Source organism: Molothrus ater, chromosome 10, assembly GCF_012460135.2.
Source record: "Molothrus ater isolate BHLD 08-10-18 breed brown headed cowbird chromosome 10, BPBGC_Mater_1.1, whole genome shotgun sequence".
Classification (NCBI taxonomy): domain Eukaryota; kingdom Metazoa; phylum Chordata; class Aves; order Passeriformes; family Icteridae; genus Molothrus; species Molothrus ater.
Window position 1 is genome coordinate 4424570 of NC_050487.2, and position 22606 is coordinate 4447175.

The following is a 22606-nucleotide window of genomic DNA, read 5'->3' on the forward strand; positions in this document are numbered from 1 at the left end:
TTGTTTCACTTCAGCACAAACAATCCCAAAGTCTTCAATAAAACTCCACTACCCCATCACACCGCGGTGTGCCATGAGCACTAATATTTATTTTCCCATTAACACACTTCCGTGCTGTAAAGATCGATGAACTGGTGCGGGAAGGGATGCGGGACCCTTTGGGGTGGGTTTCCCGGAGTGATTTACCGGGGAGCTTGTGGAAAGGCCGGGTCTCTCCCGCTCCTCCTCCCGCGGGGGTCTGGCCCCCTCCTGCGGGCGGCCGCGGGTGCGGAAGGTCCCGGTAAAGGCAAGGGCCCAGCGGGGCCCCGGTAAGGACAAGGGCCGGTGGGTCCCGGTCATGGCAAGGGTCGGCGGGGTCCCGGTAAGGGTCGGCGGGGGGTCCCGGTAAGGGCAAGGGCCCGGCGGGTCCCCGGTAACGGCAAGTGCCGACGGGTCCCCGGTAAGGGTAAGGGCCGGCGGGGTCCCGGCACGGGTAAGGGCCGGCGGGGTCCCGGTAAGGGTCCCGCGAGTCCCCGGTAAGGGCAAGGGCCAGCGGGTCCCGGTAACGGCCGGAGGATCGCCGGTAAGAGTCGGTGGGTCCCGGTAAGGTCCAGCGGGTCCCCAGTAAGGGTAAGGGCCGGCAGGTCCCCGGTAAGGGTAAGGGCCAGAGAATCCCGGTAGGCTCCGACAACCCCGGAGGTCTCTCCCCGGTGACAGCTGCTCCGCCCGCCGCCCCCGGCCCTCGCCGGCCCGCGGGGCCGCCCCCGGCCCGCCCCCGGCCGGCCCTACATAGCGGCGGGGCCGCCCCCGGTGCCGGCCCGCTCCGCCATGGCCCCGGCGCTGCCGCTCTGCGCGCTGGCCCTGGCCCTGCTGCCCGCCGCCGTGGCCGCGCAGGAGGCGGCCGGAGGTAAGCGGTGACCGCGGCCCCGCCGTGGGGCTGGCGGCGGCCTCGCACAGCGCCCCAAAATCCCGGGCGGGCAGTGGCTCTGAAGCCCGTGTCTGTGGGGTGCAGGGGCGGCAAGCAGGCCGGTAGCAGCTGGTCGGGGGCTGTGGGCAGTGAGGGATGGCCGTGTCCCTCGGTGGCAGTTCCGCAGGGCGGGACCCAGTGCAGCCCCGTGTGTCCCCTTGAAGTCGGGAAAGTTGGGTGGGTGCTGCAAGTGGAGCTTTGCTCGCCGCTTTTCCGGCTTCCACTGCAATGGGACTTCCATGCCGGGGGGAGCTGTGGCTGCCCCATCCCTGCGAGTGTCCAAGGCCGGGTTGGACGGGGCTGGGAGCAGCCTGGGATAGTGGAAGGTGTCCCTGCCTATGGTAGGCTTGAAGCCCTTCCTACCCAAACCATTCTATGATTCCATGATTTAGTGATGATAACAGCTGAGGTGAGAGAGCTGCTGACTTTCCCTGACCAGGGGGCAGCCAAGCTCCTGCTGATGGCCCTTTGGAGGGTGTGGGACAGTGGCTGGGCAGCCTCTGACCAGGAAGAAGATGGGTGTTGTTGGATATGGACGGGTGTCCGGCTGCTCCTCCTTAGTGGCTGGGGATGGAGCAGAGCCCCCAGAGGTGCTGCACCAGGTGGAGAAGAAGCTGTAGCAAAGGGTGGGGATGACTGCCTTCAGTGTGTCCTAAGAAGTCTGCCCCCTCTTCCAAGCCAGGAGCTGTTCTCCATTCACTTCACTCCTCCTGTAGCCAGCTGTCAAAAGCATTACCCAGGGGGGTTCTAGCACAGCAAGAGCTGCTGTCGTGTCTCTGTCCCTGAGGAGTGCAGGGCTTCCTGTGCCATGCCATGTGAGCTGTCTGCTCACCTGAGATGGGACATTGGGACAAATCCTGAAGGGCTGTGGTGTCCTCGAAGCAGTCCATTCCCAAACAGCTGTAATTCACTGCCTTTGACCTAATGACTTGGAGGATGATGCCCCAAGCTAGGGAGAGGGGATGTCCTGGGGGAAAGCAAAACCTATTTAAAACCACAAGTTCTACTTTTGCCCACCACTGGCCTCCTGTGGTGTGGGAGGGTGTTTTGTGACTCCTGGTAAAGAACAGCACTGGAGCAGCAGAGGCACCGCTGTGTTTTTCCAGCCTCAGTTGAAGAAATAGGGAAGATGCAGCTTCAGAGTGTTTAAAACCTGCAATCTCAGCCTCTCTGGTGTGTAAACACCCTTATCTGAGCTATGTTAATCAATTGCCCAGTTGTTTGGAAGGCTATACAGAGCATGTGACTGCTGACAGTGGGTCATAGCTGAGGGTTCCTGCCAGCTGGAGGGAGAAAATCCAGCTTTGCTGATTGTGAGAGTGGAAAACAAGCACCTCTGGGATTGATTTTTTCCTGATTACGACACTGCAAAGCAATGATCCTTCAGCCAGCAGTGAGTGTTCAGGCAAATTGAGTTTTCCTTTTAAACCACTGTCAAACAGACTTCTGCTTAGACTCTTAAGCAGGAGTCAGTTTTAAATGTCTCATTCTTGAGGCTTGGCAAAGCACCTTCCCTCCACATCTGGGGAGGCACACCAATGAATTGCAGGTGAATATCTGTAGGAAGACGTTTTCCAGGAGCACTGCTGGGAGATGTAGCTAAGCTCAGAATGGGGCCAGCTTGTCCTGTGTTCAGACTTTATCCATTCCCCTGCCCAGCTGGGTGCCTTCATCCATGGTGGCTCTGGTCCTGAGAGCCACCTGTGTCTGTAGAACTGAGGTCTGGAAAGAGGAGGGGATGAAAACAGGTTCTGAACATGAGCACAGATTTTGGCTGCAGTGCTGCTCCCATTGCCTGGACTGTGTCCTGCTGAAGGAAGATTTGGATGAACTGGCTGGGGTAGGGTGCAGCAGGAGGCTTCCTGCAGGATCTGTAGCTCTGTGTGTCCCCATGTGCTCCTCTACTTCTCCTGGTAGCAACTTGTGTCTTGTTTGGGGCAACTTCTGGGGCTTGTTTGCTTGAGCTGCTTGCCCTCATCCTCACAGGGTCCCTCCAGACCTACTGTGTCCCTTGGTTGTGTCCCTTGGCTGCCCTACTGTCACAGCTGATGCTCAGGCTTTTAGGGAAATAAAACCCAAGAGAGGAACTCACAGTTTAGGGCTTTGTCAGCAGAGCAAGGCAGAACTTGCCTTGCATTTGGGCTTCCCACCGTGACACAGAGCACATGCTGAAGCTGGTGGCTCTTGCAGCAGCAGCATGCACTGCTGCTGGCCCAGTGGTGGGCAGGAGCAGGCTTGGAGGAACCCAGAGTTTTAAACCACTGAAGTTCTTCAAAGTCCTGAGGTGTCTTTTTTCCTTCCTGCAGATTGTCGCCAGTATACGAACAGGAGCTGTGAAGAATGCCTGAAAAATGTCACTGTGAGTAGCAGCAGTGAGACTCCCAACCTCTCACCACACCTGAAAAAGTTTCCTTCCTGGAAGCAGGGCTAGTCCCTTGTCCCAGACATGCTGCAAATTCCACCCAGCTATGAGGGTGAGAGGGCAGTCCCTCTCTGGTGCTCTGGAAAGAGGTTGCTAGAAACTGGGTGGGTTTTGTTGTGTGCTTTTTGATTACAGTAATGGAATTGCTGACCTGCTTCCTGATGGATGGGCTTGGAGAAGGGACTGAGTGGGCAGGGCTGGCTGGTCAGGTTCCCCTCCAGCAGCTGGGCTGTGGCACTGGGTGGGTGCAGGATGTGTACTGGTGTCCTGCCAGTCCCTGCTGCCTTATCACAGATATCAGCAAACTTGAACTTGAGTCAGATCTTGGAGCTGATGTAACCAGAACCAGTTTGACCAAACCCTACTGAATGCTGGGCTTGGGGGTTGGAGCCACCAGGAGAGGAGCATGCAAAGCTCTGCAGATGGTCTGTAGTGGCTGGGTGTGACAGTGTTCACAGGGGTCTGAGGATGAGGGAAGAGACAAGGATCTGACTCCATGTTTCAGAAAGCTTGATTTATTATTTTATGATATATATTATATTAAAACTATACTAAAAGTCTAGAAGAAAGGATTTCATCAGAAGGCTGGCTAAGAATAGAAAAAGAAGGAATGATAACAAAGGTTTGTGGCTCGGACTCTCTGTCTGAGCCAGCTGACTGTGATTGGCCATTAATTAGAAACAACCAACATGGGCCAATTAAAGATCCACCTGTTGCATTCCACAGCAGCAGATAACCATTGGTTATATTTTGTTCCTGAGGTCTCTCAGCTTCTCAGGAGGAAAAATCCTAAGGAAAGGATTTTTCATAAAAGATGTCTGTGACAGCTGGGCACATGCACACCTGTCCTGCTCATTAGCTTTGTGTGTGTGGAGTGTCTCAAAGGCTTTCTTCTTATCCCAAAAATAGATGTAAAGGATTTGTGTTATTAATGGTGGGATTCTTAAGGCTGTCCTGGGCAGGGCCAGCAGTTGGCTCAATGATCTTTGAGTCCCTTCCAGCTCAGGACAGTCTACAATTCTAAGCCAGGAGAAGGACTCTCAGCATCTTTAACTCTGCACTCCCCTCTCCTGGTGTGATCTGTGCTGACACAGCTCTTACTCCTGAGCACCCTGTGTCTGCTGGGTGGTACCAGCAGAGGTGGCCCAGTGCTGTGGCTGCCAGGGCAAAGCGTGGCTCACTGGCAGTGCAGCAGTAACTCTGTGCTGCCTGGTCCCTGTCTCCTAGTGCCTGTGGTGTGCCAGCAGCAGGAGGTGCATGGAGTACCCTGTCAGAAGGATCCTCCCCCCGGCTGACCTGTGTGAGCTCCGCTCTGCCCGCTGGGGAGTCTGCTGGGGTAAGTGCCAGCCTGGGCTGCTGCTGTGGGAGGTTCCCCTGCCTCCCATGTCTCTGCCAGTGCAGCAGTGACAGGCTGAAGGCAGTCAAGGTTCTGCTAACTTGCTGAAGTGTGGGCGGGGAAGCAGAGTATGAGCAGTTCCTGCCTTCTGGCAAGTAGGACCCGTGAGGATTTAGCTGCTCCAAAATACATCCCTTCTGCTGTGGTGTGATGGAGGCTCCAGACGTGGCTGGCGCCTGGGAACAGGAGTGGAAGGTTCTGTGTGGGCCTGTGCAGCCCTTCCTGGTGTCTGAGTCCAAGAAGATCTCTCCCCTGCAGCTGGCATGTCACTCTGTGCTCTGCTTCTGGCTCTTCACGTGGCTGCTGTCCCAGGTGGGCTCCTGGAACCAGAGGTGTGGTGACTTCTCTGGGAGCCTGTGTGTGCTTCTAGTGCTGAGTGTACTGTGCTTCTGCTCAGCTCTTACCCACCTGAGAAAAAACCTTCTCTAAAACTACCCCTGCACATGCAGGTCTCCTCTGGGAGCTTTTTCTGATGGACAGCTGCCTCTCCTCCCTGCTGCTCTGTTTTCTGGAGGATTTCTGGAGAGATTGGTGGCTTGTTTAGACCAAGCTTAGTGCATGTTCATGCTCAGATAGGAACCAGCTTTTGGGGGCTGGAGCAGGAAGGAAGCAAGCTGGGGAGTGGTTGCCCTTATCCACCCCCTTGATGAGGAGCCTGGAGCTGAATTGCCATGGCCTGTCATCTTTTATGCTCGAGGCTGGGCTCTCCTGTCTGCCCACAGGAGTTCAAACTGCTCTTATGCTTGTGGAGGAAGAATCTCCTCTTTGTGAGCCCTGTGGTATGCTTTTCTGAAACTTCTGTAAGTCCTTGAAATACTAGTTTTGATGTGAGTAGCTTCACAAAAGGTTTCATTATAAAAGATCACATTCCTTGGCTTGCAAAACTTGCTGTGAGGAGATTAGTCCTGTGGGAGATTAGCTCTTATGTGATTCTGCATTTTTGGTGTGTGTGACTTAGTGTCTGTCATCGGCTGGAGGAGTGCCTGGTGCTCTGCACAGACCTCTCTGTGTGGGAAGGGGGGAGCTGAACCCCAGGCTCATCCTGAAACCCCAAAAGGCTTTCAGAAGCACTGATGCTGCTGCAGGCTTTGAAGACAATTTCAGTGGTGAAGTCAGCTAAAGCTGAGTACCTAAAAGAGGATCTATTGAGAACAAATAAAAGGAAAAAGTCTCTTACAATGAGGGTGATGAGGCACTGGCACAGGCTGCCCAGAGAGATGGTGAATGCCCCATCCCTGGGAACATTCAAGGGCAGGACAGGACTGTGAGCAGCCTGTCTAGTGAAAGATGTCCCTGCCCATGGCAGGGAGTTGGACTAAATGACCTTCAAACATGCTCTGAGCAGGTTCAGATGCACTGAGATTTCTGTAGCCTGGCTGTTGTGTGCAAAGTGGCTCCTAAACAAATATTTCCACAGGCACAAGTCTCTGAACAGCCCGAACCACGCTTGGAAGAAACTCCTCTTTGTTGTGGCCTGAAATCCTTGGCATCTAGATGTGTCATTTTTGGCCGGTGTCTCTACTGCCATTACTGCAGGAGCTGAGCAGGATGAGCAGGGACCAGGGCTCGTGGCTGCTGCCTCACCATGTTCCAGCAGGCTTTGATGTCTGTGTGGGCAAGCAGAGCCCCCCAGCCCTGGGGAGACATGGCAGTCAGGAGCAGGAAGGAGGACTTGGCCTTCAGCTGCCTGAGCAGCACTGCTGCCCCCAAGCTGATAAATCCCAACAGCTTTTGTTTCAGTTTCTCCCTTGCCCAAGGACTTCAGACACCTCAAAGTGCTCATCTCATCAGAGATGACTTCTGAGGCTGGCTCCCATGGACAGTAATTCCTCCCTGTCAGATATCCTTCCTTGGCCCTGAACCCTTCAGTTGTTGGGTTTTTTCCCTTGATGGTTACTTTTTACCTGGATTAGTGATTAAGATAGCTTTGCTCCTGTTTCTGCCAGAGGAGTTTGACCTGAGTACATTTTTCCTTGTCTTTCTTCACAGCCAGTAACTGAGCACTCCTGTTAGCAGGGACATGTGCTCAGCTGGTGTTTATTTGTGGGTACCAACACTTGCTATATCATCATTGGTATACATCAGGCAATTGTTATCTGCAGCTAAAAATGTCCATTTGCTTTCCCAGGTGGTTGCACATCTACAGCCCAGTCACTGAAGCTGCTGGTGACAGTAGCTCTATGTTCAAGAGAAAATGGCTGTAGGATAAGAGGAAATGGCCTCGAGTTGCACCAGGGGAGGTTTAGGTTCTAGTAAGAAAAAGATTCTTCACTCAGAGGGTGGTCAGACAGTGGAACAGGCTGCCCAGGGCAGTGGTAGAGTCACCATCCCTGGAATCATTTGAAAAACACAGATCTGTTGCCCTTGAGGACATGGTTTACTGGAAGACCTGGCAGTGCTGGGGGAACAGTTGGACTTGATGATCTTTGAGTGCTTTACCAACATTAATGATCCTGTGATCCTATATTGTAACCCCAGGCAGATGTGTCCATGTGTGCTAAACATGTTTTTGTCAAATCCTTCAGTGAACTTTGAAGCCCTGATCATTGCAATGTCCGTGGTGGGAGGAACACTTGTGATCATGTTGGGGGTCTGCTGCTGCTGCTGCTGTTGCAAGAAGAAGAGCAAAAAGCAAGTATTGGGGGGGTCCCCTGATCGTGGGGCAGCTCAGATGCAGCCATGTGCTGCTGCAGAACTGAGTGCTGAGAGCACTGAGGGTTTTTTTTTGTCTACCAGGCCAGACAAGGATGACGAGAGAGCAGCCAGGGAGCGGGAGAAGAGGCGAGTGCGGCAGGAGGAGAGGTGAGTTTGTACCACAGGCCCTGAGGATGCAGGATGATTTGGCTCCTGTCTGTGCCATCAAACGTCATGCCAGGAGGCACATGGGGCTCAGCACATGCAGTCAGTGGCTGCTTCAGCCCCAGCTCACACTTAAGCCTCATTAGGAATGTCATGCTGGGGTGACTCGTGGATGTAGCATCACAAGTATTGTGTGTGCAGCTCCCCAAGGGCTGCTCTGCTGGTCCCCAGAGCCTCCCTGAGGTGGGAGGCTGAGCAAACCTGCCAGCCTGGAGCTCCCTTGGTTGGGAACAAGCAAGGAGCTCTGGCTCTTTTTGTTCCCTTTTGTATCAGCAATTACTGACTCATGGCTTTTCTGTTTGCCTCTCACAGGAGAGCGGAGATGAAATCACGGCATGATGAAATCCGAAGAAAATACGGTACAGTGCTGACATGAGTGATGCAAACTAAGCTTTAGATGAAGCAGCCTCTGTAACTGTGCTCCTTGCCATGGTCACAGCTGTAGATGAGACCTGGCCAGCAGGGAAAACATGGTCCCTGCTTCTCTTGGCTCAGAGTAAGTGTAGAGATGCTGGGCTCATGGTGTGTGAGCCCACACAGGGCTATTTTCCCTAGGCAGGGAAGAGGAAGTGTATAATGTTCCCCAGAATGTGTCCTCCAAGCTTACCCTGTGGGAGAAGCTGATGGAGCTTGACTGGAGGGGAGAAGCAGAAGCTGGCAGACACAGCACCATCATGATGCTGTTACCCTTCAGGCACAGCCCTCCAGTAGCCCTGTGGTGAGCCAGCAGCCTGGGGTGTGGGGCCAGGTAGGAATCAGAATGGCCACAGCTGCAGGAGCACAGAGCAGGCACCAATCCCACCCCAATCCCTCTGGTCCTCTGTGCCAGCAGTGGTGTCTCAGTCCCCTGGGCATGGGAGTGCACAGTGAGCCCCACAGACCTGGGCCAGGTTTGGACCTAGCTGAGGGGAACATCAGCTTGGAAGGAAGCAGGGAACAGCCAGTTGCTCTGTGCAGGGGACAGCCTGCCCACTGGGGCTGCCAGGGGCTCTGCCAGTGTCTGGCTGTGGGGCAGTTGGGGTCATGCAAGCTGCATTTGGTGGTCTCTGGCTTTGGGGGGGTTGTAGGGAACACTAGAGACCTTTTCTCTGCCTGCAACTGCTGCCTGCTGCAGGTCCAGGTTAGGCAGATCCCAGGGCCTCTGGATGGGCAGGCTCCTTTGGGGAAGAAAGAGCAGGCAAAGCTGTGCCTGAAGGAGCTCTTGGATGGGAAGCATCTTCCCGTGGAAGAGCTGTGCTCTGGGCCTGTATTGCTATGTCAGGGCTGTTTTGCTGCAGCCTGACCCCAGTTTGCAATCTTGTCCTTTGTGGCTGCTCCTCAAAAGTGCTGAGCTGGGAAAGCAGCAAACAGCACGGCACATGGCTTGTTGCTAGCCTAAAAGCCAGCCCCATACCCTGCCTTGCTGCTTCCTAGTCTCAATGCTGGAGCAGGGAAGCAAGTCTAAGAACAGTTTTAATTTAATTTGGGTCTGGGCTTTCTGCTTGTTAAGTCCAGTCTGACAGAAGGGGTGTGCAGAGGGAGCACTCTGGAAGATTAGGCAGGCTGCTTTACCTGGACTGCCTAGGAGAGGAGTTTGCCATCAGGTCAAGCTTCTCTATGGATGTCTCCTCTTGTGCAGAAAGGAAGAGTGAAACAGTGCTGACTGTGGGCAGCAGTAAGAGCAGGTGTTTTGGGAGAACTGCAGCTGGGAGGCTTGAGGAGGCTTAAATGACAAAGAGTTGTTTCCCAGGACTGGTTTTCTTGTTGGCTGTGACCACTGTGGGAGCTGCTGTGTGAACAAATCTCTCCTCTCTTCTAGGCCTGTTCAAGGAAGAGAACCCTTATGCAAAATTTGAGAATTAGCATCTCCAGACACACCCACCCACCCTGGTGAACAGTGCCTTCTGCAGAGCCAAAAGTCTCCAGGCTTCCCCCACCACCATGGTGCCACTTCAACTGCCACAGAAGATGACCCAAATCCTTGGTGACACCATTGTCCCCACTCCAGGTGCTTGGTCTGGCCAGAGCTTTGCTCTTGCCCTGCTGGTGCAAGAAATTATGGTGGCAATACTGGAGGATGGAGCATTTCTTCTCACTCACCCCAGGGTGGTTGTGGTGTCCAAAGCAATGCACAGAACACTCCTTGTCCCAGCCAAGGGCAAAAGCAATGTCACACCTCTCCCTCACTCCTGCCTCACCAAGAACACTTCATGCACACAGAGCTAGGCTCTTCTGCTCTGCCCTCCCTTTCTTTTTTCTTCTAGTATTTGCAAAAGCCAGCATGAGTTTCCTGACATCAGGGTCAGCAGGAGGCTTTGGCTGTCACTCCAGGTGCCTGCACTTATCCCAGCACATTAACAGTCCTCTCAAAGAGCACAAGTTTCTGGTGATCTGGTGCTTCCAGGAGGAAGGTCTTATGTGCACCTTCTCACTTGCAACTAATCTGGGGAAATGCCTCAACTTTCCTACCTCTCTGTGCCTTTCTAGAAAGGTGGTCTTGGGCTCAATGGCCACACCTGTTAGCAATACTGTAAGTTTCAAGTGCATTTACAATATGCTGACTGTATATTAAACTGATTCAATTACTGTTCTGGTCTGAAAGAGTTTAATTCTGCTTCCATGGCAGGCACGGGTTGGGAGTAGTGGCAGATGGAGTTGTCACTGGTATGTGGCTCTGACTCATTGGGGGTAGCTGGGGGAGGCAGAAGCAAGGCTGATGGGCTCCTGCTGGACTTGAAAGGAGGAGTCAGTTCCCAGAGATGTTCAGGTGTTAGGAAGAGCTTGGGATGGAAGCGAGGCTGCTCTCTAAGGAAGGAGCTGGGTGTTGTGGCAAGAGTTTGGCCTTTTGTCCCCTGGCATCTCTAGGAGAGAGCCCCTGTGTACCTGGGGTGGCCTGGGGGCTCAGCCTGCAGCCCCAGCAGTGCAAGGGAGCTGGGCTGGGAAGGAGGATGGAGCTGCCCAGGGCTGGCCATGCAGCACCCACAGCCCCGTGTGAGGCTGGGCAGGACAGGAGAGGCTGGGCTGAGCAAAGCTGCCCGTGAGGGGACTCCCATGGCTGGGATAAAACTCTCCCTGTGCAGGGCTGGGCTGTGGAGCTCAGCAGAGCTGCTCCAGCTGAGCTGGGGAGCTGAAAGAGCCCTGGCTGGGATAAAACTCTCCCTGTGCACGTTTGTGGAGCTCAGCATGGCTGCTCCAGCTGAGCTGGGGAGCTGAAAGAGCCCTGGCTGGGATAAAACTCTCCCTGTGCATGGTTGTGGAGCTCAGCAGGGCTGCTCCAGCTGAGCTGGGGAGCTGAAGGGCCGGGAGCCCTGGCTGGGATAAAACTCTCCCTGTGCATGGTTGTGGAGCTCAGCAGGGCTGCTCCAGCTGAGCTGGGGAGCCCTGGCTGCTGCCAGCACGCCCCAAGGGCAGGACTCGCAGGTGACTTTTGATCCAGATCGTCCCAGGCTATGCCAGAAGAGGCTGGGGTGGGAGGAACAAAGGGACTGGCCCTGCCAGGCTCTCTGGGCGCTGCTCTCCCTCGCTGTGTCCGGGCAGGGGCTGCGCTCGGTGCTGCCCGGCAGGAGCCGGGGGCGGTGCCGGGAGCAGCGTGTCCGGGTGTGCTCGGCACGGAGGTGATGATCCAAAGAGATCCATCCCCGTTTGGCTGGAGTCCCCTTGGGCATGGAGGATGGACCGTGGAGCCCAGTAAAGAGAAGGGAAAGTGCTGATAGGGGTCCTGCATTTGCTGGCCCAAAGGACCCATGGTGTCTCTGCCCACCAAAGGTACAGGGAAAGCTATGAGGACTTTGAGGGCCAGCAACATCCAGGGACAGCTGGTGCTAAATCCTTTTGAACTGCCTTTCCCCTGCACGAGGGTCCAGTCCCCCTCCTGCCCTGGGACTGGGACCAGTAAATTCATTTTGGGTTCCCTAAGTGCCCCCACTGGCACTAAGGGGTGATGTCTCCAAACCTATCAGGGATGGGAGACCCCTGCAAGCGAGTTCCTCTTCCTGAAACCCCACTTGTGACTGGCTCTGTCCTCCTCTGCCGAGCCAGGGCAGCAGAGAGACCTGCTGGGAGCCAGGATGGATGGTGGTTGGAATGTGGCCATGCCCTGGGGACAAGCAGAGGCCAGGCCATGCTGCCAGGGCAGCACCCAGTGTCCCTGGACAGAGGCACTGTGTCCTCTGCTCTTATCCTGAGCTTTGTCCTGGGCTCCAGCATCCTCATCCCAGGGGCTGCTTCCCATAGGCTGGCATGGAGCTACTGATGTTTCTAATTCCTCCTGTGAATGTTTCTGTGTGCAGGGATCATGTGGCTGAGGCCCTGCAAAGCTGGTGAACCCTTTGGCTTGGCTGGGCCATGGTGGGGAAGTGAAGTTGTGTCCTTGGGTGGCCAAGGTGCCACTCAGGTCTGGGAAGAAGTGCCTGCAGTGTAACTGAGAGTGGAGCCTGGCAGCTAAAAAGACATTTCATGAGGATTAACTGGTCCCTTGCAAGGCTGCCACAATGGAAATCTGTCCTGAGTGGGATGGGTAAGCAGATAGTGATGGGGACATCACAGCTGAGGAGTGGGACAGTGCCCCACCACCTGCACTGGGTACTAGGAGGACGCACAAGGGAACTTGGAAAGAAGGGGTTAATGAGATGTAACAGGGAGCTTGGCTTTGAGCCCAAGGGGAGTTCTACAGCCCTGCACATAAAGGCCACAAAAAGCCGGCACTAGGCCAATTCCAGCCATGTGATAGGAAAGGTGGGACAAACAGCCAGCACTCTGAGGGGTGAAATCCCAGGGACAGACTGAGCTGTGAGCACAGGCTGCCCAGCTACAGGTGGATAACTGTGCTGGGGTGGCCTGCTGCCATCACAGCCTCTTCCATTCCATCCACAGCAGGGCTATGGTGGCAGCAGCAGCAGCAGGGGCCCTAGAGGTGCCTTGTTGTATTGCCTGGTCCTGGAGAGTCTCTGCCAAACAACCTCAGTCTCTTTGCAAAGGGCACAAAAAGATTCCAAGAGCTGGTGTCGGTGTGTAGTGCTACAATGGTATTTTCAGGAAAATACCAGGTATGTTTCAGGTATATTTCAGGAAAAGTGGTGGAAGAGGCAAATGATTCAACAGATCCTTTGCTGTATTCCAGAGCTGCTGTATTTGAAGGGGAAAATGCTCACTGGGGCTGATAAATGATCAGCCAGACATTTCTCATGAGTTTGGAGAAAGCAGGAGGCTTGGAGGAAGCAGAACTTTGCAAATAAGCTCTGCCCTGTGAGGAAGTGATTTTAACTGTTGACACTGGATTTTAAGTCGAGGATGTTGATCAGCAGCATGAAGCTGAGATAGAGGCTGATCATCAGCAGTGTAGCCCAGGCATCAGCACTGGGACCAGTCCTCTTCCTTCTTGATAGTGGCCCGAATAAAGGGGTCCAGGGCACCCTCAGCAAGTTTGCTGAATTTCCTACAGTGGGAGGAGCTGCTGAGACACCAGAAGGTGACTCTGCACCCACAAGGACCTCAACAGGCCGGAGAAATGGGCTGACGGAACCTCCTGAAGTTCAACCAAGGGCTGAACAGAGTCCTCCCGCTGGGGAGGTGCAGCCCCAGACCCCAGCACATGGCATGGAAACCAGGAGGGACCGCCTGGAAGGGATCTGGGCAAACACTGAGGTGTGCAGCCCACTGCCAGGTGGGCCTTGTGCCACAGGATGTGTCTGTGGATGGGGAGCTCCTGGGTGTGGCCCTCAGAGCCCTGTGATGTCAGGCCGTGTCACTCATGGTCATTATGACGCCACCTGCGTAACTATAACCACCAGCGTTGGGTAGTGCCAGCACACTCAGCTTGTGATCCACAGCAGCTGAGGAGCTTCCAAGCACTGCCAGCATCTGAGGAGCCTCTGTGCTACCAGCGAGCGATCATCTGCTGTGTGCTGCCAGTGACCGAGGAGCCTCCAAGTCCTGCCGGTGAGTGAGGAACCTCCAAGTCTGCCCGTGACTGAGGAGGAACCTCCAAGTGCTGCCAGCGACCAGGGAGCCTCTGGGTCCTGCCAGTGACCGAGGAACCTCTGAGTCCTGACAGAGACTGAGAGCAGTCAATTCCAGGAGCAGCAATGTCGGAGGCCAGGGAGGAGCCAGCGGCGCCCCGAGCCGTCCGGGTGTGCCGCATCTGTGTGGATTTCCTGCACAGCCCCGCTGCTGCCGTGGAGCCCTGCGGACATGTGTTCTGCCACGCCTGCATCCAGCCCCAGGCCGCCCCTGATGCCGCCGCCACCTGCCCGACCTGCCAAGGGCCCATCGTGAGCATCCGCGTCCTGCAGGATCAGGAGAGCCGCCCCGGGCCGGTCCCGCGCCGCCCCCGCCGCCGCCTCCATCCCTTCGTGGCGCGCTGGCGGCAGCGGCAGCAGCAGGAGGCGCAGGAGGATGCGGCTCCTGGAGGTGGCCGGCGCCGCAGACTGGCTGATGGGGACAGGGCCCCAAGCCCTGTGCCCCGCCAGCGTCCCCGGAGAGAGCTGGATGTCCTGAGAAGAAACGGGCTGGGACAGCGGCCACCATGGGGAAATGAAGCCATGGCCGCAGGGGACAACCGGCACCGCCCCCATGTCATCTGATTTGATGTGGCTCCTCCACGGCCCGTCGGAACTGAAAATCAGCATGCTGAGAAGGGCCTCGTCTGATTTCTTCTTCCCGTTTGCATATTACTTCAAGACTAGGAGAATGGGAACTGTGGGAGGGAAAGCATGTAGTTGTAGAAACTTGGGGATAGAGTTCGATATTGATATTAGGAGATTAGGATATTAGGATGTTAGGATGTTTCTTAGGATGTTAAGGATGTTTATTAGGATGTTAGGATGTTTGTTCGGATGTTCGCTATGAAATAAACGTTTTTTCAATTTAAAGCGTTAGAAAGCAGTCATTCTTTATCAGTGCTGGACACACAGAAGTGTATCTATCTCCTTTAATCTGATGTGTGTGGTGAAAATTCACAACAGGGTATTTATTCCATCCTGATCATACATATTCATTACAATGTGTCTCCTACCTAATACGCTAACACCACTTCCCTAGAACTAATTTGCATGCATTCACCTTTAACTGGAAGTCTTTTTTTGGTCCTGGAGGTCATCTAACAGGGGGGTCTCATGGTCATATTCACTGAATGCTTCAGTATTACTGGTGACCTTTCTTTGAACTTTTTCTTTGGTATGCACTATTGGTTTTTGTTACGTAACTTGCAAAAACCCCTCTGTAGTCCTCTATCTTTTTCTCCACTGGTTCCAGCTACATTTATCCTCCTTTATACATACCTTTAATCTTTTTTGCTAGTTAGCCCTAAAGCTCTATTCAGCATCTTCAGGGGAACTGAAAATTTCTGGTCTCTGTGTTATTTATCAAGTCCCCCCTTTTCTTGAGACCGTCTCTTTTAGGCAAGTCCCAATACTTCATTTTCCAGCCCAAAGTGCTGCAAGAGGTACAGGAGTTTTAGCATTCCTGTGTGTGACAGAAGTGTGAATCACATGGATTTTAGAGGACAGAGCAAGGTCCCCAATCCCTGATGCAGGGAATAAAGATTTCCTCATGTGATTAAACACTGTCAGAACAGGATTCAGTAGTGTGGTAACTCAGGTTTTAAGGGTAATGTAAAGTTAACAGCATCTAACCTTCCCTCAGTGTAGACAGCCAGACAAATATGCTCAGTGTCCTGGTGGTTAAAGCTTAATCAGAGAATCACTGGATGGTTTGGGGTTAGAAGGGAATCCAAAGCCCATCCAGTCCCACCCCCTGCCATGAAGACACCCTCCACTATCCCAGGCTGCTCCAAGCCCTGTCCAGCCTGGCCTTGGACACTGCCAGGGATCCAGGGGCAGCCACAGCTGCTCTGGGCAGCCTGTGCCAGGGCCTCAGCACACTCACAGGGAAGAATTTCTTCCCAATACCTAATCTAAATCTATCTTGTGTCATCCCCCTTGTCTCTTGAGTGTTAATTTTGTTACCATGTGTCCTGACAGTAAATCCATGAACACTTAGTTTGCATTCAGAAATCAAGTGTGGTTTCTCATCTATAACTTTGAACTTGCAGGGCTTGTCACTGAAGCACATTATGTTCCTGTTTGATGGACAGCCCATTAAAGAAGCAGACACACCTGCACAGGTATGAAAAACACTCTTACTGCAAATTGTTACACAGATATTCGGGTGTCTGAGTGGTGATCAAAGGGGCTTGAAATCAAAATGATCCTGAAATAGTTGCTGTGAGTTTAGCATGGTCCAACAAATGTGTGCAGGGTGACTGACGGAAAGTGTTTCATGTCTTAGTTATTCCTGCAGTGCTGATTAGGAGCAGAGAGCCACGTGCTTTTGTCACCACATGTTTTTCAAGTTTTCTATATTTCTTATAATTTCTTTATTTTTAAAATGTTAAAATAATCCCTGTGTTACTCCCACAGCTGGAGATGGAACACGATGACACGATCGAAGTGTACCAGCAGCAGACAGGAGGAGGGTGCTAAGACACAGCATCTTTTGGGGAACACTTTGAGGATCCTCATCACACCCCACTCTCTCATCTCTCCTTGGATTTGCTGTTTGATTAGGCAACAGATGAATGTGCCAATCACACAGGGTTCTTTGAAGCTTCACAGGATATTTACCAAAGTTGCTTGTTGTCTTTGACATTCTGTGTGCACAAGTCAAAATAGTATCTGCAGGGATTGAGCTGTGTCTGAATTTCACCATTTAAAATTCAGATTAAGTAATATGTGTTGTCTCTCTGTTGTTAGCCTTTTTTAAAATGTGTTGTATTATCTTTTTTCACTCTCTCTTTAAACTTGTGGCCTAAGCATTCATCCATGTGCTGGGACACTGAGTGTTCATTCCTGTCTCTGGTTGGTCTTGTCCCTCTGTTTTAACTCAAACTATATAAATAGTTCAATGTATTTTCATGCCAAGTGTGAGTGTAAAAGTTTCCTTTAAAGATGTGCATGAGAGAAGGAACACAGATACAGGTTTTAAATTTTTAGCTCATGTTACAAATTCAGTCAGTCCCTTGGGCAGCATCCTGCCCTTGACTGGGGCTAGAACACAATACAATGCTTAGGGATAGTGTTTAAATACTAAAGGTTTACATGTGTTTTTTCATATTATGATAAAGTAGGCCAAAATATACTTTTTAAGTGCAGAAATTAGATTTTTTTTTTTGGCTTGCACTATTGCAGAACTGGATGTAGCAGCAGGACAGCTGGTCTAAAAACTTAATGCTTGTGATAGAGTAGCTGTGTTTTTTTGTTGTGCAAGGTTATAAAAAAATCCCATCACTGAAATTCCAGCTGTTTGCTGAGGGCTGGGCAGCATCTGTCCCTTTGCCCTGCTCCCTTAACTTTGAGTCTTTTTCTGTGGGCACTGGAAGTCTGTGGCCTCAGGTTTCTTTTTAATTCCTCTTTTCTGGTATATAAACTTGGTAAATGAGAGGGGGGAAATGCCTTTTAATGTCACCAAACTCTGCAGAAGAGCTAGTAAGTGAGGAGAGACATATAGGTGTCTTCAAAATAATAATAATAATAATAATAATAATAATAATAATAATAATAATAATAATAATAATAATAATAATAATAAACGGCTGTCCTGCCCCTCCAGCCTTGCTGAGGTTTAATTATTTGTGTGGTGGTTTGGGCTCCATGAAGCCTGTTCCAGAGGAATTTTAACTCAGGCTGTCCTGCTGCTCCATGGAATCATCCCCAGCCTTTTCTCTTTCCATTTGTTCACATTAGCTGTGCTCCTTCTTGCTGAAATCTGGTTGGAAAGGTCCCTGTTCCCTTCTCGGGGTGGCGGTGAGCTGGGGTGGGATATCCCGCGGATCCCCTCCGGGACTCGGGTCCGCTCTCTGTGCAGGAAAGGCGGCGTGGGGGCTACTCCGGCCAATCCGCCCCGCACTACCCCCGCTCCCTGGGGCGTTTTGCAGATTCTCCTGCATCCTCCCCGTTGTTGCTGTTATAAAGGAGAAGCTTGACCAGGCCAATATTCAAGCAGCAATCAATTTATTAATTAACACGGTAAAGTATGAGCAATACAGCGCTGGGTACAGTGGGGGAAGTTTTCCCTCCAACTGCACACCCATAGTTGAGGCTTACAGGTATTTATAGGGGTACTCATCAGCTTTCTCAGCAGTTTCTATTCCCAATTTTTACATCACAATTCTATACACTATTGTGATTTAGTTTTTCTCAGGATGTATCCCAAAAGGAGCATCTCCAGATGGTGGTGGTCCAGTTTCCAAAAGAAGAAAGATGAATCCCATCTGGTGAAGTCCAGCTCCCCAGATGTGGGTCCACCTTTTAATTGCAAGGACTATAATCTAACAACAGTGATGTCCGGATTCCCTTGGTCGAAACTATAAATGCTTGAGGTGATGGTCATCTTCCTTTCTCAAGCTGCTTTTCTCTGCTTTATTAAGGCGTGAGATAAGCATATTTCCTTTACATATATTCCAAAGCTATAGTTTTAAGGATACAAGCAATATTCTAAAATTATACTTCAAAAGGTTATTATTGCAGAACTCTGTAAGGATTAACTACAAGCAAAAAGCAACATCCTTAACGCTTTAATTCCAATGCTCCTAAATCAACTAAGGTTAATTGCAAACAAAAGATAGGTTCAAAGGCCTTCTTCCATGCTTTACTTTCCTCAGTTATTATTAGAATTCGCAACTGTCCCATTGTCGGTCTCCACACATCTCACAATCACAAATACACACATTGCCTGTATGTATCTGACACGAAACACAGCTTTATATTTCACATTTCCCACAGGGAATTCCCGAGGTTTCCCCCCCCCAACCTGCTGCCGGCTGGAGGACCGGCCGCTACCATAGAGGCGATAAGGGCGGATAGAGCGCCGCCCTCCGCCCCGCCCCGCCGGCGGCCGCTCCGGCCGCGCACCCGGAAGCGGCGGCGGGGCCGCGCCATGGCGGGGACGGCGCTGAAGCGGCTCATGGCCGAGTACAAGCGTGAGTGGCGCTCCCTGGGCCCCTGGCGCTGCCCTCCCGAAGGGGAGCGCTCCCAAAGCCCGGCAGGGCCCGCGGGCCGGGCGGGGCCGTGACGGCCGCCGGGCAGGCCGGGCCGCGGGCCTCGCCGTGCCCCGCGTCCTCTCTGCCTCCGTGCAGAGCTCCCGGGGCGGGCTGAGGGTCACGGACGGGTCCGGGGCACTGCCCGCTCTGAGGGGGCTGTGGGAAGGGAGTCCTGCCCCGTGTCCCACCGGGACACCGAGGGGACAGCTCGGTGTGTGGGTGACACCTCTGGGATTCCGCTGTTCCACGGGGAGGCTGGGAACCCTGGGCAAGCGGCAAGTTATTTTGATGTTTTCCTTGTTAAATTTTCCAGATGGGACAGAATACAGGTATGGAAATCTCTGTTGCAGAGCTCTGTTATTACAACAAAGATAAGTCGAGGTGTTTGTCAGGGCAGATCCTTCTGGTTGTGGCTGCCCCATCCCTGGGAGTGTCCAGGGCCAGGTGGGACAGGGCTTGGGGCGAGCTGGGCCAGTAGAAGATGTCCCTGCCCATGGCAGGGGTGAAATGACATGAACTTTAATGTCCCTTCCAACTTGAATGATTCTGTAATTCTTTGGAATCTTTAATGGAAGCAGAATGGCTAGTAAAAGGATTTAAACTCGAATTTAGTAGTGAAAGACTAGACTTGTTTGTTTAAAAACCACTGTGGGATGTGGCTGCAGGGGGTGGCTGCAGTGATGCTCACCACAGGGACCAGAGACCAGACCTCTGGGAATCCCAGAGCTTCTGGGATGGCTCATCTGCTCCCTCATGGGTTTGAGACGTGTCCAGAGGTGCCTTTTGTTGGCAAGAAATACTTGTTTGTGTACCTAGGTGCTTTTGGGCTTTAATGCTCTGGCTTTTATTTACAGCAAGGAAGTAGAATAGATGCAAGGCTGATGGGCTCCTGCTGGACTTGAAAGGAGGAGTCAGTTCCCAGAGATGTTCAGGTGTTAGGAAGAGCTTGGGATGGAAGCGAGGCTGCTCTCTAAGGAAGGAGCTGGGTGTTGTGGCAAGAGTTTGGCCTTTTGTCCCCTGGCATCTCTAGGAGAGAGCCCCTGTGTACCTGGGGTGGCCTGGGGGCTCAGCCTGCAGCCCCAGCAGTGCAAGGGAGCTGGGCTGGGAAGGAGGATGGAGCTGCCCAGGGCTGGCCATGCAGCACCCACAGCCCCGTGTGAGGCTGGGCAGGACAGGAGAGGCTGGGCTGAGCAAAGCTGCCCGTGAGGGGACTCCCATGGCTGGGATAAAACTCTCCCTGTGCAGGGCTGGGCTGTGGAGCTCAGCAGAGCTGCTCCAGCTGAGCTGGGGAGCTGAAAGAGCCCTGGCTGGGATAAAACTCTCCCTGTGCACGTTTGTGGAGCTCAGCAGAGCTGCTCCAGCTGAGCTGGGGAGCTGAAAGAGCCCTGGCTGGGATAAAACTCTCCCTGTGCACGTTTGTGGAGCTCAGCACGGCTGCTCCAGCTGAGCTGGGGAGCTGAAGGGCCGGGAGCCCTGGCTGGGATAAAACTCTCCCTGTGCATGGTTGTGGAGCTCAGCAGGGCTGCTCCAGCTGAGCTGGGGAGCCCTGGCTGCTGCCAGCACGCCCCAAGGGCAGGACTCGCAGGTGACTTTTGATCCAGATCGTCCCAGGCTATGCCAGAAGAGGCTGGGGTGGGAGGAACAAAGGGACTGGCCCTGCCAGGCTCTCTGGGCGCTGCTCTCCCTCGCTGTGTCCGGGCAGGGGCTGCGCTCGGTGCTGCCCGGCAGGAGCCGGGGGCGGTGCCGGGAGCAGCGTGTCCGGGTGTGCTCGGCACGGAGGTGATGATCCAAAGAGATCCATCCCCGTTTGGCTGGAGTCCCCTTGGGCATGGAGGATGGACCGTGGAGCCCAGTAAAGAGAAGGGAAAGTGCTGATAGGGGTCCTGCATTTGCTGGCCCAAAGGACCCATGGTGTCTCTGCCCACCAAAGGTACAGGGAAAGCTATGAGGACTTTGAGGGCCAGCAACATCCAGGGACAGCTGGTGCTAAATCCTTTTGAACTGCCTTTCCCCTGCACGAGGGTCCAGTCCCCCTCCTGCCCTGGGACTGGGACCAGTAAATTCATTTTGGGTTCCCTAAGTGCCCCCACTGGCACTAAGGGGTGATGTCTCCAAACCTATCAGGGATGGGAGACCCCTGCAAGCGAGTTCCTCTTCCTGAAACCCCACTTGTGACTGGCTCTGTCCTCCTCTGCCGAGCCAGGGCAGCAGAGAGACCTGCTGGGAGCCAGGATGGATGGTGGTTGGAATGTGGCCATGCCCTGGGGACAAGCAGAGGCCAGGCCATGCTGCCAGGGCAGCACCCAGTGTCCCTGGACAGAGGCACTGTGTCCTCTGCTCTTATCCTGGAGCTTTGTCCTGGGCTCCAGCATCCTCATCCCAGGGGCTGCTTCCCATAGGCTGGCATGGAGCTACTGATGTTTCTAATTCCTCCTGTGAATGTTTCTGTGTGCAGGGATCATGTGGCTGAGGCCCTGCAAAGCTGGTGAACCCTTTGGCTTGGCTGGGCCATGGTGGGGAAGTGAAGTTGTGTCCTTGGGTGGCCAAGGTGCCAGTCAGGTCTGGGAAGAAGTGCCTGCAGTGTAACTGAGAGTGGAGCCTGGCAGCTAAAAAGACATTTCATGAGGATTAACTGGTCCCTTGCAAGGCTGCCACAATGGAAATCTGTCCTGAGTGGGATGGGTAAGCAGATAGTGATGGGGACATCACAGCTGAGGAGTGGGACAGTGCCCCACCACCTGCACTGGGTACTAGGAGGACGCACAAGGGAACTTGGAAAGAAGGGGTTAATGAGATGTAACAGGGAGCTTGGCTTTGAGCCCAAGGGGAGTTCTACAGCCCTGCACATAAAGGCCACAAAAAGCCGGCACTAGGCCAATTCCAGCCATGTGATAGGAAAGGTGGGACAAACAGCCAGCACTCTGAGGGGTGAAATCCCAGGGACAGACTGAGCTGTGAGCACAGGCTGCCCAGCTACAGGTGGATAACTGTGCTGGGGTGGCCTGCTGCCATCACAGCCTCTTCCATTCCATCCACAGCAGGGCTATGGTGGCAGCAGCAGCAGCAGGGGCCCTAGAGGTGCCTTGTTGTATTGCCTGGTCCTGGAGAGTCTCTGCCAAACAACCTCAGTCTCTTTGCAAAGGGCACAAAAAGATTCCAAGAGCTGGTGTCGGTGTGTAGTGCTACAATGGTATTTTCAGGAAAATACCAGGTATGTTTCAGGTATATTTCAGGAAAAGTGGTGGAAGAGGCAAATGATTCAACAGATCCTTTGCTGTATTCCGGAGCTGCTGTATTTGAAGGGGAAAATGCTCACTGGGGCTGATAAATGATCAGCCAGACATTTCTCATGAGTTTGGAGAAAGCAGGAGGCTTGGAGGAAGCAGAACTTTGCAAATAAGCTCTGCCCTGTGAGGAAGTGATTTTAACTGTTGACACTGGATTTTAAGTCGAGGATGTTGATCAGCAGCATGAAGCTGAGATAGAGGCTGATCATCAGCAGTGTAGCCCAGGCATCAGCACTGGGACCAGTCCTCTTCCTTCTTGATAGTGGCCCGAATAAAGGGGTCCAGGGCACCCTCAGCAAGTTTGCTGAATTTCCTACAGTGGGAGGAGCTGCTGAGACACCAGAAGGTGACTCTGCACCCACAAGGACCTCAACAGGCCGGAGAAATGGGCTGACGGAACCTCCTGAAGTTCAACCAAGGGCTGAACAGAGTCCTCCCGCTGGGGAGGTGCAGCCCCAGACCCCAGCACATGGCATGGAAACCAGGAGGGACCGCCTGGAAGGGATCTGGGCAAACACTGAGGTGTGCAGCCCACTGCCAGGTGGGCCTTGTGCCACAGGATGTGTCTGTGGATGGGGAGCTCCTGGGTGTGGCCCTCAGAGCCCTGTGATGTCAGGCCGTGTCACTCATGGTCATTATGACGCCACCTGCGTAACTATAACCACCAGCGTTGGGTAGTGCC

At 53.4% G+C, this 22606-nt stretch overlaps 2 protein-coding genes across 2 annotated transcripts in view; both read left to right on the forward strand.

The window, feature by feature from the left end:
• The first annotated feature begins 792 nt into the window (after positions 1–792).
• Positions 793–10190, forward strand: PTTG1IP (PTTG1 interacting protein). The gene is made up of 7 exons (XM_036389236.2): positions 793–886; positions 3253–3305; positions 4596–4704; positions 7290–7395; positions 7501–7566; positions 7936–7982; positions 9422–10190. The coding sequence occupies exons 1-7, from the start codon at positions 808–810 to the stop codon at positions 9463–9465; spliced, it is 504 nt and encodes a 167-aa protein (XP_036245129.1). The 5' UTR covers positions 793–807; the 3' UTR covers positions 9466–10190.
• A 4225-nt stretch (positions 10191–14415) lies between these two features.
• Positions 14416–22606, forward strand: part of UBE2G2 (ubiquitin conjugating enzyme E2 G2) — a 41062-nt gene continuing 32871 nt past the window's right edge. Inside the window, exons 1-2 of the transcript XR_008508557.1 lie at positions 14416–15724; positions 16020–18577. The gene's annotated coding sequence lies outside the window, so the exon portion shown is untranslated. The remainder of the gene's footprint in view (positions 15725–16019; positions 18578–22606) is intronic.